General features: G+C 37.6%; 1 protein-coding gene across 2 annotated transcripts; it reads left to right on the top strand.

Annotated features, from left to right (window-relative positions):
• Window positions 1-3,801: 3,801 nt before the first annotated feature.
• On the top strand, window positions 3,802-12,289 carry LOC139156840 (small ribosomal subunit protein eS7). 2 transcript variants are annotated; one of them, XM_070732947.1, is made up of 7 exons: window positions 3,802-3,889; window positions 6,308-6,389; window positions 6,736-6,807; window positions 8,165-8,308; window positions 8,494-8,558; window positions 9,971-10,121; window positions 12,168-12,289. In XM_070732947.1, exons 2-7 carry the CDS (start codon window positions 6,315-6,317, stop codon window positions 12,243-12,245), a joined length of 585 nt encoding a protein of 194 aa, XP_070589048.1. In that variant the 5' UTR covers window positions 3,802-3,889; window positions 6,308-6,314; the 3' UTR covers window positions 12,246-12,289. The 2 variants fall into 2 exon arrangements, with proteins under 2 accessions (XP_070589048.1, XP_070589049.1); XM_070732948.1 differs by lacking the exon at window positions 3,802-3,889 and adding an exon at window positions 3,891-5,412.
• The last annotated feature ends 1,226 nt before the right edge of the window (window positions 12,290-13,515 follow it).

Consider the following 13,515-nt stretch of genomic DNA (forward strand, 5'->3'; position numbering starts at 1 on the left):
GATTTATTTTAGATTTACGATTGAAATTACACGAGCTAAGTGATTTTAATTTTTAAAAGCAGAATTTATTTACAACACTTAGGCTGCACTACTATTCTGTTTCGTTCTTAAGTACTCTTTGAGTAGCGTCTGGCTGATTGAGGTGGTATCTTCTATAATTTGTGACAAATATTGTAAACCACATGTTACAAAAATTGACCAGGAGTAAATTAAAATTTTCTGCCATTTCTAAAAAACAAGATGATAACGAACCTCTTTTGAATTGTGAAGCTATGTGTGGTATTTAGTTGCGCAGTTTTTCATGTGGGAAAGTTTTAATGAGAAAATCCTCTCTAAAGTGGGATGGATATAAAACTTACTGGGAAAGAGAAATGTAAGACAGCCAACAATTGCATAGGATTCCAAATAAAAGTGTTTTGCACTTTTGAGTAGGGCTATTTGGTGATCTCAGTTGGCGTAACTCTTTTTCCTCTTTTACACAATCCCTATTGTTTCCTAGGCAAGTTGACTTATTTGGTCTCTCCTGACCACAGTTCTTAGCAAATTGATGGAAAAGAATTACTAAACTTAGAAATCAACTTTTGAACAAAAATAGATTACAGTACTGTACTTGAATTCAAGCTCGGCACTTCTGAAAGCTGACAAACAATCCATATAATGGATTTGTTTTATTCATACAGTTGCCAGGTCATCCAAGCTAACCTGTTAAAGCAGGGGTATCAAATTTAGGGGTCTCAAAGTTATGTGACATATTGGAACTTTTTCCCCTTTAATTAACCTGGCATGGTCAGCATGGGCTGTGATAGACTTGGTTTAAAGTAATATAATTTAAAAAAACATAGACTGCATGCTTTTAAAATAAGTTGAGATAGCATCCAAACAATAAAAAAGATCAGAATAAACCCTAGGTGTTCAGAGCTTGGTTCTTCCAGATATTTCATTAACAGTGTTTTGTCACTGGAATGGGGATTTATTGGGTGAAAAATTAGAATATCTTGCAAACATATTTATTGCAGTAATGCAACTTAAAAGTTAGTTCAAGCCATGATTTGTCATAATTGTGATGACTGTACAGCTATGAAAACCCCAAATCCCCATCTCAGAAAATTAGAATATTACTTATGATCAATAAAAAAAGGATTGTACATAGAACAATATCGGACCTCTGAAAAGTATAAGCATGCATATGTACTCATTACTTCGTTTGGGCCCCTTTTGCAGCAATTACTGCCTCAATGTGGCGTGGCATGGACGCTATCAGTCTGTGACACTGCTAAGGTGTTATGGAAGACCAGGATGCTTCAATAGTGGCCTTCACTCTACTGCATTGTTCTGTGTCATGTCTCTCATCTGTCTCTTGGCAATGCCCCATAGATTCTCTAGGATTCAGATCAGGTGAGTTTGCTGGCCAATCAAGGACAGTATTTTTTTTAATTATTTATTTTTAATTTTCATACTTTCCACTCTTAATCCTCTCCCTCCCTTCCCTCAGTTCTATCTTATTCATAGGCCCAGCCAGGTCAGAGTTCTAGAATCTAGACAATTTCTTCTTTATGTCTTTATTGACCGTATTCCTTTCCACCCATGCAAAATAAAGTTTCCAATTTTTTTCTTATCCTTTCACCTTTTTCATCCCATAAACAGTTCAGTGAGATAATACGAGTTATTTCCATTTGTACTTGTTCAAATATATAATCGTTCCATTGTTTTATACTTTTATCCTTCTATCCATATACTGTACTATAGTTGCATGAACAGCTTTTATCATAGTCCTTAACTTGTTCTTCTGTCTTCATTCCTTGAATTTCTTCTATTATGTCCCATCCCACCCGCAATTCATTTTTAACTATTCCATTTATATTTTTCAGTATTAAAGTTCAGAACTTTTGAATCTCCTCACATTCCCATCAAGGATGTGTAGTCAGTAATCCCATGGTCATTGAAGCAGGCTTTGGTGCTTTTGGCAGAGGAGGCAGGTGCCAAGTCCTGCTGGAAAATTTAAGTCACCATCCCCATAAAGCTTGTATGCAGAAGGAAGCATGAAGTATTCCAAAATCTCTTGGTAGACAGCTCCATTGACCCTTGACTTAATGAAGCACGGTGAACCAACACCAGCAGATGACATGGCTCCCCAAATCAACACAGACTGTGGAAACATTACACTGAACCCAGCGGTGGGCTACTAGCCGGAACACTAAGTTGCACTCGCCGCGGTGGCTCATAAGTGCTTGCGGGGCCAGCGTGATTTTGCTTCTGCACCTGTGGAAGTAACAAAATTGCGCACAGAGCCACAGGTGCGCCCATATTTCAATGAGTTATTTTTTGCTTCCACACATGCCTCCATAGGTGCAGAAGCAAAATCACGCTGGCCCCGCAAGCACTTATGAGCCACCGCAAGTGCAATTTAGCGTTCCGGCTAGTAGCCCACCGCTGACTGGACCTCAAGCATCTTGCAGTGTGCGCCTCTCCATTCTTCCTCCATACTCTGGGTCCTTGATTTCCAAATGAGATGCAAGTTTCCAGTCTGTGTCATCACAATTATGACAAATCATGGCTTGAACTATCTTGCTTTGCATGTTATGAACATCTATCATATATTACATTTCACTTTTTAAGTTACACATTATAAAATATGAAAGAAATGAACATATACACGATATTCTAATTTTTCGACTTTCACCTTCATAAGCTTGTCCTATCTGATGTTAAGAAGAAGAAAACCAAGTTCAGTGAACATTGAAACCCTAAAAATGTAATCCTATTAATATAGTCTTTATTGTTACAAAATTTGATTTTCCTACTTATTCATCTTATGTGCTTGTCCTCAGCTGAACAAATTTGAAAGTACTTTTTAAAAAATCAATTTATAATACTGCATTTTTTTAATTTCAAAAATTCCCCCCCCCCCCCCCCCCAAATGCAAAGCCGCCTGAGGCATGACAGCTAACTGGGTGACTTTAGCCCAGTCACTTTTTCCCACCAATCTTAGGAAGAAAGCAAAGGAAAACCACTTTTGAAAATCTTGCCAATAAAACTCCAGGCACTAATCCAGATCATTGTCAGACTCCAAGGAATGGAAAGGCTTTTCTCACATTTTGTTTTAGTGGTCAATTTCCAAACAATTTGGAGCAATTTCTTTCTCCTTCAATTTTTTCTCTTTTTATCCTGCTTAATAAAAAAACATAAATGAATAACTTAAGGTGACATGCTTTGTTGCCACTTTAAGGAGGCTAATTTATTTATTTTAGAAAATTTATATTGCTGCCTGTTCGCACATGGTGACTCAAGGTGGCTTACACGGACATAAAAACCATATAAGAATAAAATAGTAAAATAATAACACACACACTCCACACTTTCATACAAGCCATTTAATGCAGGGTACTCCAAACCTTGGCAACTTTAAGACTTGTGGACTTCAACTCCCAGAGTTCCTCAGCCAGCTTTGAGGAGGTGGAAAGGAGCTTTGCTGGCTGAGGAACTCTGGGAGTTGAAGTCCACAAGTCTTCAAAGTTGCCAAGGTTTTGGAGACCTCTGCATTAAATGGACTGTATCCCATTCTCTAATAAAGGCTGCCATATAATATTTGAAAAGGGAACGCGTATGTTGTTACGTATATAACGAGCGGCTTAAAGCCGATTCTCGCTTCCCTCTTTTTTTAAAAAAAGCGCTCATAGGCGGACTTTTGCCGATGAAGCTTCACGGAGTTTCCGCCCGGAGTTTACTCCCGCCAGCAATCTTCACGAAGGGCGGAAACCTTCCGCGTTTCCAGGCTTCCCATTGACCCTTTCGAAGAGTTAAAGAGGGAGGAGTCCAGCATTTCCCACACCGGGGATGAAGCGGTGTTCTCGCGAGAGCTCTTCCTTTTTCTAGGCCGGCGCTGAAAGTGGTGGGTATGATCGGCTCGGGCCTGGCGGGAGGCGATGGGGTGGCGTGTTTTTTTTCCTCGGAGGATCTGGCGATGTGGCGCCGAGTTGGTGGCAATGTGCTTTTCTAGGCCCAGCGTCTTGGGATGCATCCGATTCGCCCTTTCTTAGTGGCCGATGGCTTCTGGCGGCAGGGAAAGGAGCCTGGTCGTCTTGGGTGGGGGAAGGACGTTATGGTGGGGGAAACAAACCCCGTGAGGAAGAAGCATATATTAGCCGACTGTGCATTTTGATGGTACTTGGGCTGAATAGATTCCCAAATTTGCCAAGGCCTCGTAACGCTCGTGTTCTCGTGTTCAGCGTTCGTGGGCATCCCAGCAGCGTTATCCGGGAGGCAAAATGGACTTTTGCGGCGTAGCTTTCAGCAAAATAATCTGCCCCCCTTTTCCGCCTGTTGCTTCACAACAATGTTTATTCAGTAGCAAATGGCTCGTCTAGCTTTCATGGATGGCACATGGTGGATGGACTAATATACAGTATTATAATGTAATATCCGAGTCTCCGGAGAATTCTGGGAATTGAAGTCCACAATTCTTAAAGTTACCAAGTTTGGGGATCCCTGGCCAAGTGTGATTGGACACACAAGGAGTCTACGGAGAGGGGCGGCATACAAATCTAATAAATAAATAAATAAATAAAATTGTCTTTGGTGCATATGCTCTCAGCCTACATAAAAGAAAAAGATACATTTGTCAAGAATCATGAGGTACAACACTTCATGATTCACATAGGGGGCAAATAAGCAATCAGGAAACAATATTAATAAAAATCTTAAGGATACAAGCAACAAGTTAAAGTCATAAGTGGGAGGAGGTGGGTGATAGGAATGAAAAGAAAAAACTAATAGTAATAGTGTGCAGACTTAGTGAATAGTTTGACAGTGTTGAGGGAATTATTTGTTTAGCAGAGTGATGGTGTTTGGGGGAAAAACTGTTCTTGTGTCTAGTTGTCTTGGTGTGCAGTGCTCTATAGCAACTTTTGAGGTTGCCAGGAGTCAGTAAATATTTTCACAGCCTTCTTTTTTGCAATGTACAGGTCCTCAATGGAAGGCAGGTTGGCAGCAATTGTTTTTTCTGCAGTTCTGATTATCAGTTGAAGTCTGTGTCTGTCTTGTTGGGTTGCAGAACCAAACCAGACAGTTATAGAGGTGCAGATGACAGATGAGGGTAGAAAAAGAAGCAATGGGTGGAAACTAAACAAGGAGAGAAGCAACTTAGAACTAAGGGGAAATTTCCTGACAGAACCATTAATCAGTGGAACAGCTTGCCTCCAGAAGTTGTGAATGCTCCAACACTGGAAGTTTTTAAGAAGATGTTGGATAGCCATTTGTCTGAAGTAGTGTAGGGTTTCCTGCCTAAGCAGGGGGTTGGACTAGGAGACCTCCAAGGTCCCTTCCAACTCTGTTGTTACTATTATTATTATTATTATCATCATCATCATCATCATTCAGGCAATTTTGCTTAAAGGCCTTTGAATTTAACACAAGGTTAGTTGCAGTTTTTCCCAATTTGCATTTCCCACATACTGAATACCAACCATATCACTGTTTGAAGTTAAGATTTGCTTTCCTACATGGCAAAATCTATTTTCTTTCTTTAGAAAGCTGCTCTAGTATTTATGTGTATTATCATACAGTCTTTGTTTATAGACATTGTCTTCCAGGTCTTGGTTGTTCCAAAGGTGGTTTTTTCCTAAAGGCAACTGGACTTTATTTTTCCTTGAAGCTGTTTTTGTTTCTCATCCAAGAACCTTCTTCAGTTCTGAACTAAACTTAAGAAGCTTCTTGGATGAGAAGCAAAACATCTGCAGGGGAAAGAAACGAAGTCCACATGGGGCATTTTTAAAAAACATCTTTGGGATCATCTAGAATCAAATTGTTTTTCTGTACCATTATACAATCTGATTTCTAGATGGTATTTGGAAAAGAAGTCATTGATCACCTCATTCATATGGAATGTTTTATTGTAACTGCTCTGAGAATATCCTGTTAATCCAGCATTGTGATTTAAATGTGTGTGTGAAGGGCTGTGTGAAAATAATAATGTCATGTACTGTACTTTTCAACCTGTATTGACCATGTACAATATTCCTATGAGATAGGCTACTCTTGTAAGCATTTATGCACATGTGAAAAATGCACTTCAGATATTATTGTCAAGCAGATGGTTGAACTTGGATTTTCTTTTTCTAAATCCTATATCCTTAAACACATCACTGCTTTGAATAGTATATAGCATACATTCATTTATGTTGTAGATTACAATCTTCAGATTTAGCAGAAAAATTAATCGCAGGGAGCCAACATTTTCTATTCCTTAACTTTTTGGAGGAATATTTTTTATTCCGTACTAAAAGTTGTTTTGTTTTGTTTTTGATTGTAGAAAGGCCATGTTCAGTTCGAGCGCAAAGATTGTGAAGCCCAATGGCGAAAAGCCAGATGAATTTGAATCTGGCATCTCCCAGGTATGTGCCCTTTTTGTTGAAAATTTTAGGCTGAAGGAAATAAGAGCGGTTCTAAAATATGATTAATGGGCTGGCTGATATTAAGGATTTTATGATTTGTGTAGCCTAAATCAACATGCAGGGGTAAAGTTTAGTAAGGTTTATGTGGTTGAAATACCTTCAATAGAAATGGAAATTGCCTTATGTATTTCAGTGTATTTAAGAGGAACCTGGACTCATAGCTTCTAGATATTTCAGCTGACTGTGTAGTTCATCTATGTATTTTAATCAAAATGTTGTGGTTATATAATTATTTATGAAAAGTAAAACATCCAAGTTATAAATCTAATAATATTCTTATCTTCAGGCTCTCTTGGAGTTGGAGATGAATTCTGACTTAAAGGCTCAGCTGAGAGAATTGAATATTACAGCAGCAAAGGTAATATGTAAATTTTGGTTGGGATTATATATTTTGTATACATATTTTTTATGCATGGACCCCAAAGATCCCAGACAATTGAGTAGGATGCAGGACAACAGTAATCTAATATATCCAGATATGATGCCTAGTGTTTCGTTTTATAGTTCATCCATCCATACCATTGATTTACTTTTATCATTGAAACCTGGAAATTGCTGTAGGCTTGAATAAACTCCAATGCAGGCAGTCCTTAACTTACAACCACAATTAAGCCTAAAACCTATGTTGCTAAATGAGTTTTACCCCGGTTTTCTTGTCACATTTGTTAAGTGAATCACTAATTGTTAAATTAATAACATGGTTAAGTGAATATGGCTTCCCCATTGGCTTTGCTTGTCAGAGATTGTAAAAGGTGATCACATGATCCAGCGACTCTGCAACAGTCATAAACGTGAGTCAATTGTCAAGCATCCAAATGTAAGTCATGCATCCATGGAGATGCTGCAAAGGTCATGTGTGAGAAATGATCATAAACCACTTTTTTCAGTGTTGTTGTCACTTTGAACAGTCTCTAAATGAACTGTTGTAAGTCGAGGACTACCTGTATAGGCATTCTGTGAAGTAATTCTCACATAAGTGAGCTTCAATAGATTAGTTGTTGATACCCAAAAAACCTATTCCGAATAAAAAGCTTCTTAAAGGTAATCTGTATGTTCCTAAAACTCCTTGGGTGTACATTAACTACAATCACAAAATTGTAGAAGGTACTTATAATGCTTTGGCTTGAAGTCAGTATATTGTATTTTTTGGACTATAAAGCGCACCGGTGTATAAGATGCACCTAGATTTCAAAGAGGTCAGTAAGAAAAAATATTTTTTTGTCCTCCCTAGCCCCCAGGAGCACTCTGCAGGCCTCCAAAACACTCTGTGTAGGGCATGCGGAGGGTTTGGGAAGCCTCCAGGGGGCTGGGAAAAGGCAAAAACACCCCAATTTTTGCAAAAAAGGGCCTGTTTTTGCCTGCAAACACTCCGCTCTATCCAGTTGCCCGACTCTACTCTGAATTAAGGGATTACAGGTTCATAAAAAGGTAGTTAAGTAGGTTTTGATAAATGCAATTTCCTTGCTACAAAACCAAGGTGTTGAATTATTATTTTCATTAAGTTGGATTCAAACATTCTGTCTAAGATTTTTCCATAGCAATTTGTTAGAATTTAATGCAGAAGAAGAGATGGACTGCCAGATTATACTTTTGCCTGTAGAAATTCCAAAAATAAAGATACTTTTGGATCATTTGTGTTTATGGAAATAACATTGCTAGTTTCATACTTTTAAAATGTGAATCATATTCATCCCCAGTTCTTTTTCTTTGCTTAGGAGATTGAAGTGGGTGGTGGTAGAAAAGCAATCATCATTTTCGTACCAGTTCCCCAGCTGAAATCTTTTCAGAAGATTCAGGTGCGGCTAGTTCGTGAGCTGGAGAAGAAATTCAGTGGAAAACACGTTGTTTTCATTGCCCAGGTAGGTGTTCGTCATATTTGACTCTGTATTTTAGATCAGTTCATTTATGACATTCGTAGTCCACAGCGTATGATTACTCGGTTCCTTGTATTGCACTGAAAACTTGTTTTAGCCTCACCAAAAGCTAATTTGCTATAAAAGTCTTCTGTCACTTATAAATATGCTGTTACCTTATTTTTTAACAGAGAAGAATTTTACCGAAGCCAACAAGAAAAAGTCGCACAAAAAACAAGCAGAAGCGTCCCAGGAGGTAATGTTATGTTTTGGGGGGAAAATTCTTCCATGCTATTTATAAGTTAATGTGATTTAATGTTTGGAAGTTTGAGACATTTAATGGCAACGGTATGAGTTTATTTGGTTATTTATTTGGTCTCGGTATGAATGGTCTGTAGCAGATTATAGCACATGGTTTGCATTGAATGAAATGTTAGGTCTAATCTATAATAATTTGGCAATAAATTACCAAATAATAAAGGCATCTGCAGAAGCCAATAGAAATCTGTTAAAATTTGGAGCAAATAGTAATGGATTACAGATAGTTCTCAACTTCCTAGGAGTCACATGATTGCATCTTGGATGCCCAGCAACTACATCATGTTTCAGCCATTTGCAGCAGCCAATGGTCATGTAACTAATTTATGGGGATGTGGGTTGTTTTGGCTGGAAACAGACATTTATTTACAGTTTTAACAAAAAGTATCTATTAGGGATAATGGGTTTGCTTAATGATGGTGGCATTTGCTTAATGACTGTTGTAAAAAAGTTAAAAAAATAGGTTAGTCACATGGATGCCTCGACTTCCAATAGTCATGACATGATGGAAATCCCAGGCCCCATTATAGTTGTAAGTTGAAGACTACTGGTAGATGAATATGTCTACCCAAGCATAAAATTATTTTCAAAAAGTATTCATTTATATTGGTCTATTGAAGGAATGGGAATTGCTATCAGAAGCTGCTGTTATTTGGTTGAATAGCTCCCTAGATATAAGCAGGAATGAACTAAAACAGTTCATTGTGTACGTAGTTTTCTAAAGTTATACCTTAAATTGGGTTAGCAAACAACATTTGGCAATCTCCCAGAATAATTTTTTTAAACAACAAAACCATCTGAAAATGTGTCAGTTGAGAAACATTAAAATCTTGCAGAATTTAGTACTTTGATAATATTTGATCATTTAAAAAGCAACGGAGTTTTTTATTGTCAGCTTGGAATGTAAAATGTCATTTATACTTAAAATTTTAAATCTAATCTTACTGTTTAGGTAATGCAGTGTTGTTTTTGAACTAGAATGTTTGATTTAAACCATTCCACTTTTAATTTAAAACTGAATGATTCCTTAGTACAGGGGTCCCCAACCCTGAGGCATGGTCTGTTTTTAACTGGGCTATGTGACCGATGGGCAAGTGCGTGAGAAATTATACTTGTGTGATTGACGGACCCCTGTGCCCTTTGCTTCTGCGAGTGCATTTGAGCACAAATGAAATTTCACACACAAGGGACCTCTGCTCACGCGCAAAGCTCCATTTGGGTGCCTATGATCCTGCCACTCATGTCACCCCCACTCTGGGCCACCAAGGTAGAAAGATTGGGGACCATTGCCTTAGTAGTTGTATACAATTTGAAGGCACTGTAGCAAATGTTTGATTCTCTTCTGTTTAGCCGTACCCTTACTGCAGTACACGATGCCATTCTTGAAGACTTGGTTTTCCCCAGTGAAATTGTGGGCAAGAGAATCCGTGTAAAACTGGATGGCAGTCGGCTTATAAAGGTCCATTTAGACAAAGCGCAACAGAACAATGTTGAACACAAGGTAAGGAAAAGTTGGAGGAGTTTGCTTTTGCTAAAAAAAAACCTTTGGAAAATGCATAAAATAAACTGCAGTAGATCATTTGGTGAAGCTGACACATTTGAAAACTAAAACTTGGCAAATGATCAAAGGACAGAGATTATTATAAAATTGGTCCTGTGATTGAACTTTCGTGGAATTGCTGAAATATGGTACCTTTTGTTTTGCTTTTGGTTGAAAAGAGGGATATAAAGCATTATTTAGGCTAGATAATGAATATAGGTAAGTTATGGCATATGTTATAGGAATATATAGAATCTGATGATGTGGGAACAGATCACTTTGAAATTGTCATTAAATGATAGTTCAGCATTTAAACATGTCCTATATTTTATTTAGAATATGTCCAGAATATGTAGAAATGCTTTTTCTTTACACAATTTACATATTTATTTATTTATTCGATTTTTATTCCGCCCTTCTCCTTAAACTCACGGCGGCTTACAACATGTTAGCAATAGCACTTTTTAACAGAGCCAGCATATTGCCCCCACAATCCGGGTCCTCCTTTTACCCACCTCGGAAGGATGGAAGGCTGAGTCAACCTTGAGCCGGTGATGAAATTTGAACCGCTGACCTTCAGATCTACAGTCAGCTTCAGTGGCCTGCAGTACAGCACTTTACCTGCTGCGCCACCCCAGCTCATTGAATGGCCCACCCCAATCACTACCCAGAATAATAAAATCTGCAAGAAGAAAAAATTCTGGAGTTTTCCAGAATCACCATCTTGGATTACCAAAAAAAAAAAAAAAAGACCCTTGGATATAGAGTGAAACCACAGTTTATTCTAGCTCATTTTAGTGGACTTTGTGCATCTTGGATTACCCCCCCCCCCCCCCAAAAAAAAGACCCTTGGATATAGAGTGAAACCACAGTTTATTCTAGCTCATTTTAGTGGACTTCGTGTCAGGCAGATTGCAAATCATATTTTTTGGGTTGGGCCAAAACCCAAACTAAATGTGGACAAGAATTAACAATGTTTTGCAAAAACGCTAAGAAGTTTGTAATAGCAGTTGAATACAGATTCATTTATAATAGTTTTTGAATTTCTTGTGTCTTACCCTCATTTCACATGATCTGCTACATGTAGTTGCGTCTTTTGGGCAGGAAATAGAGTTTCTGTCTATTCCTTGTTTTGGTAACAAACCGGAATAAGGATGTTTGAAAATTTTCATACTGGAATTTAGCTTAACAGGGATTAATTTATGTAAAGGGATTAATTTATGTTTATTTGATTTATGCTGCTTGTGTAATGACTCTATATAAATTACACTCAATTCTTATTCACGGATTTCATATTTGTGAATTTGCCACCTTGCAAAATTTATCGGTAGCTGCAAAATGTAATGCTTAGGTCAAAAATACTTGATGCCCACCCTTCTAGCTGAGATTTCAGTATTTACTAATTCATTATTCACAGTGACTTTTTAGAATGTGGCTACCACAAATAATAAACATCCTTTATACATAATCTGACATATTTGTGTAATGAGATTACTCTCAATTGCTTCTTTATTTGAAAATAATATTGAATCTAATATTAAAATATTGGAGGTAGAGACAACTTCGAGCTTGATTCTTAGTGAATACATGGACACATTTTATTTTCTTGGCAAATTACAGATGTTGCTATTTCTGCCTTGTATTTATTAGCTCTTTTATTTCATGGTGTAGCTGCCATCCCTGAGGGTTTCTGGTGGTTTATCATTTTAAGTACCAGCCAGGTTGACTGTGATTTCTATTGTCAATATTGATTCTGCTGCCAGCTCCCATGGTCTTGTGCCAAATGTATTGTTCCTATAAATGTTCAGTGATGTATAAATTAATCTTAGAGTATTGTAGTGGGTGGCCATCAGCTTTTTAAAAATATATATGGTATTACCATATATATTTCTTTAATTTCAGATTTGGCATATCATTTTATAGTTTTCTTTCTTAATATTGTGATATTAGTATCACTAATGTTTTATGTTTCCCACTTTTGCTAACATTTCATTATTCTGTTTGCAGGTTGAAACATTTTCTGGTGTATACAAGAAGCTGACAGGCAAAGATGTTGTGTTTGAATTTCCAGAATTTCAGCTGTAAAGTGCAACAACTATATATGAATTAATAAAAGTTAATTCTTCATATTTTTTAAATGTCATGCTTCTTTTCTTTAAGTATGAAACTAAAATTTCTATATACTTGGTTGATTAAAAGATGACGTAACAAATTTATAGCTGGTCAAAGTACATAATTGAAAGTCATGACTACATATTTTGGCACTTATTGAATAATGAAATTCTGTGTTTGATTCATCCTATTGAGTGATAAGAGAGGCAAAGAACTTCTATGATACGTAGCATAAAACATCAGAAGCCTATCTTTTAATTTTAAGTATCCCAAAGTGGAGTTAAGAGGGTTAAATTATATGGAAGATTAAAGCATACATCTAAATACTGAATCCTGAAAATTAATATTCCAGGATTTGTAATGAAAGGAGCTGAAAATTTCGATTTAGTGTAAAACATATCAAATTCCTTATGTCTTGGTTTGCGACCAATAAATGTCACCTTAAACATATTTCTAAATTATTTGGCTGTGCCAAATGTTTATACTGCCATATGCCTCTCAGAGACCAACACAGGATTTGCCTTCTCCATGTCCCATTGACTAAGCAATGCAGGTTGGAGGGGCCACTGGGGAGGACCTTCTCTGTGGCCGCCCCTATGGAAACACACACCACCCCCCCCCCCCCCCGCGATTTCCTTACTGCTCCCATCCTACTGGCTTTCCGAAAGGCTGCGAAGACCTGGCTTTGCCGGCAGGTATAGGGGCCATGAATTTGACGTGTGTTGATTGGATTGTTTGAATTGTGGGTTTTTAACTGGGGTTTATAGTTTTAGATATTTATATTACCGTAATCATGTCAGACTAACCTCATTGATTTCTTTAACTATGTCACAAAGGTGTTGAATGAAGGTGATGCCATGGATATTGCCTATCTGCACTTCAGCAAAGCTTTTGATATGGTTCCACATAAAGAGCTGATAGATAAGTTAGTGAAGATTGGACTTAATCCCTGGATAGTTCAATGGATTTGCAGCTGGCTGAAGCGTAGACATCAGAGGGTTGTTGCTAATGGCGAGTATTCTGAGCAGAGACAGTTTATAAGCGGTGTGCCACAAGGATCTGTTCTGGGTCCTATTCTTTTGAATATGTTTGTGAGTGACGGGAAGGTTTGGCAGGGAAGTTTTGCCTATTTGCCGATGACTCTAAAGTGTGCAGTAGGATTTATATTTCTGGAGGTGTCTGTAATATGGAAAATGATTTAGCTTTACTAGATAAGGTGTCAAAGCAATGGAAACTGCAGTTT

This window comes from Erythrolamprus reginae, chromosome 1, assembly GCF_031021105.1.
Source record: "Erythrolamprus reginae isolate rEryReg1 chromosome 1, rEryReg1.hap1, whole genome shotgun sequence".
In the NCBI taxonomy this organism is placed as follows: Eukaryota; Metazoa; Chordata; class Lepidosauria; order Squamata; family Dipsadidae; genus Erythrolamprus; species Erythrolamprus reginae.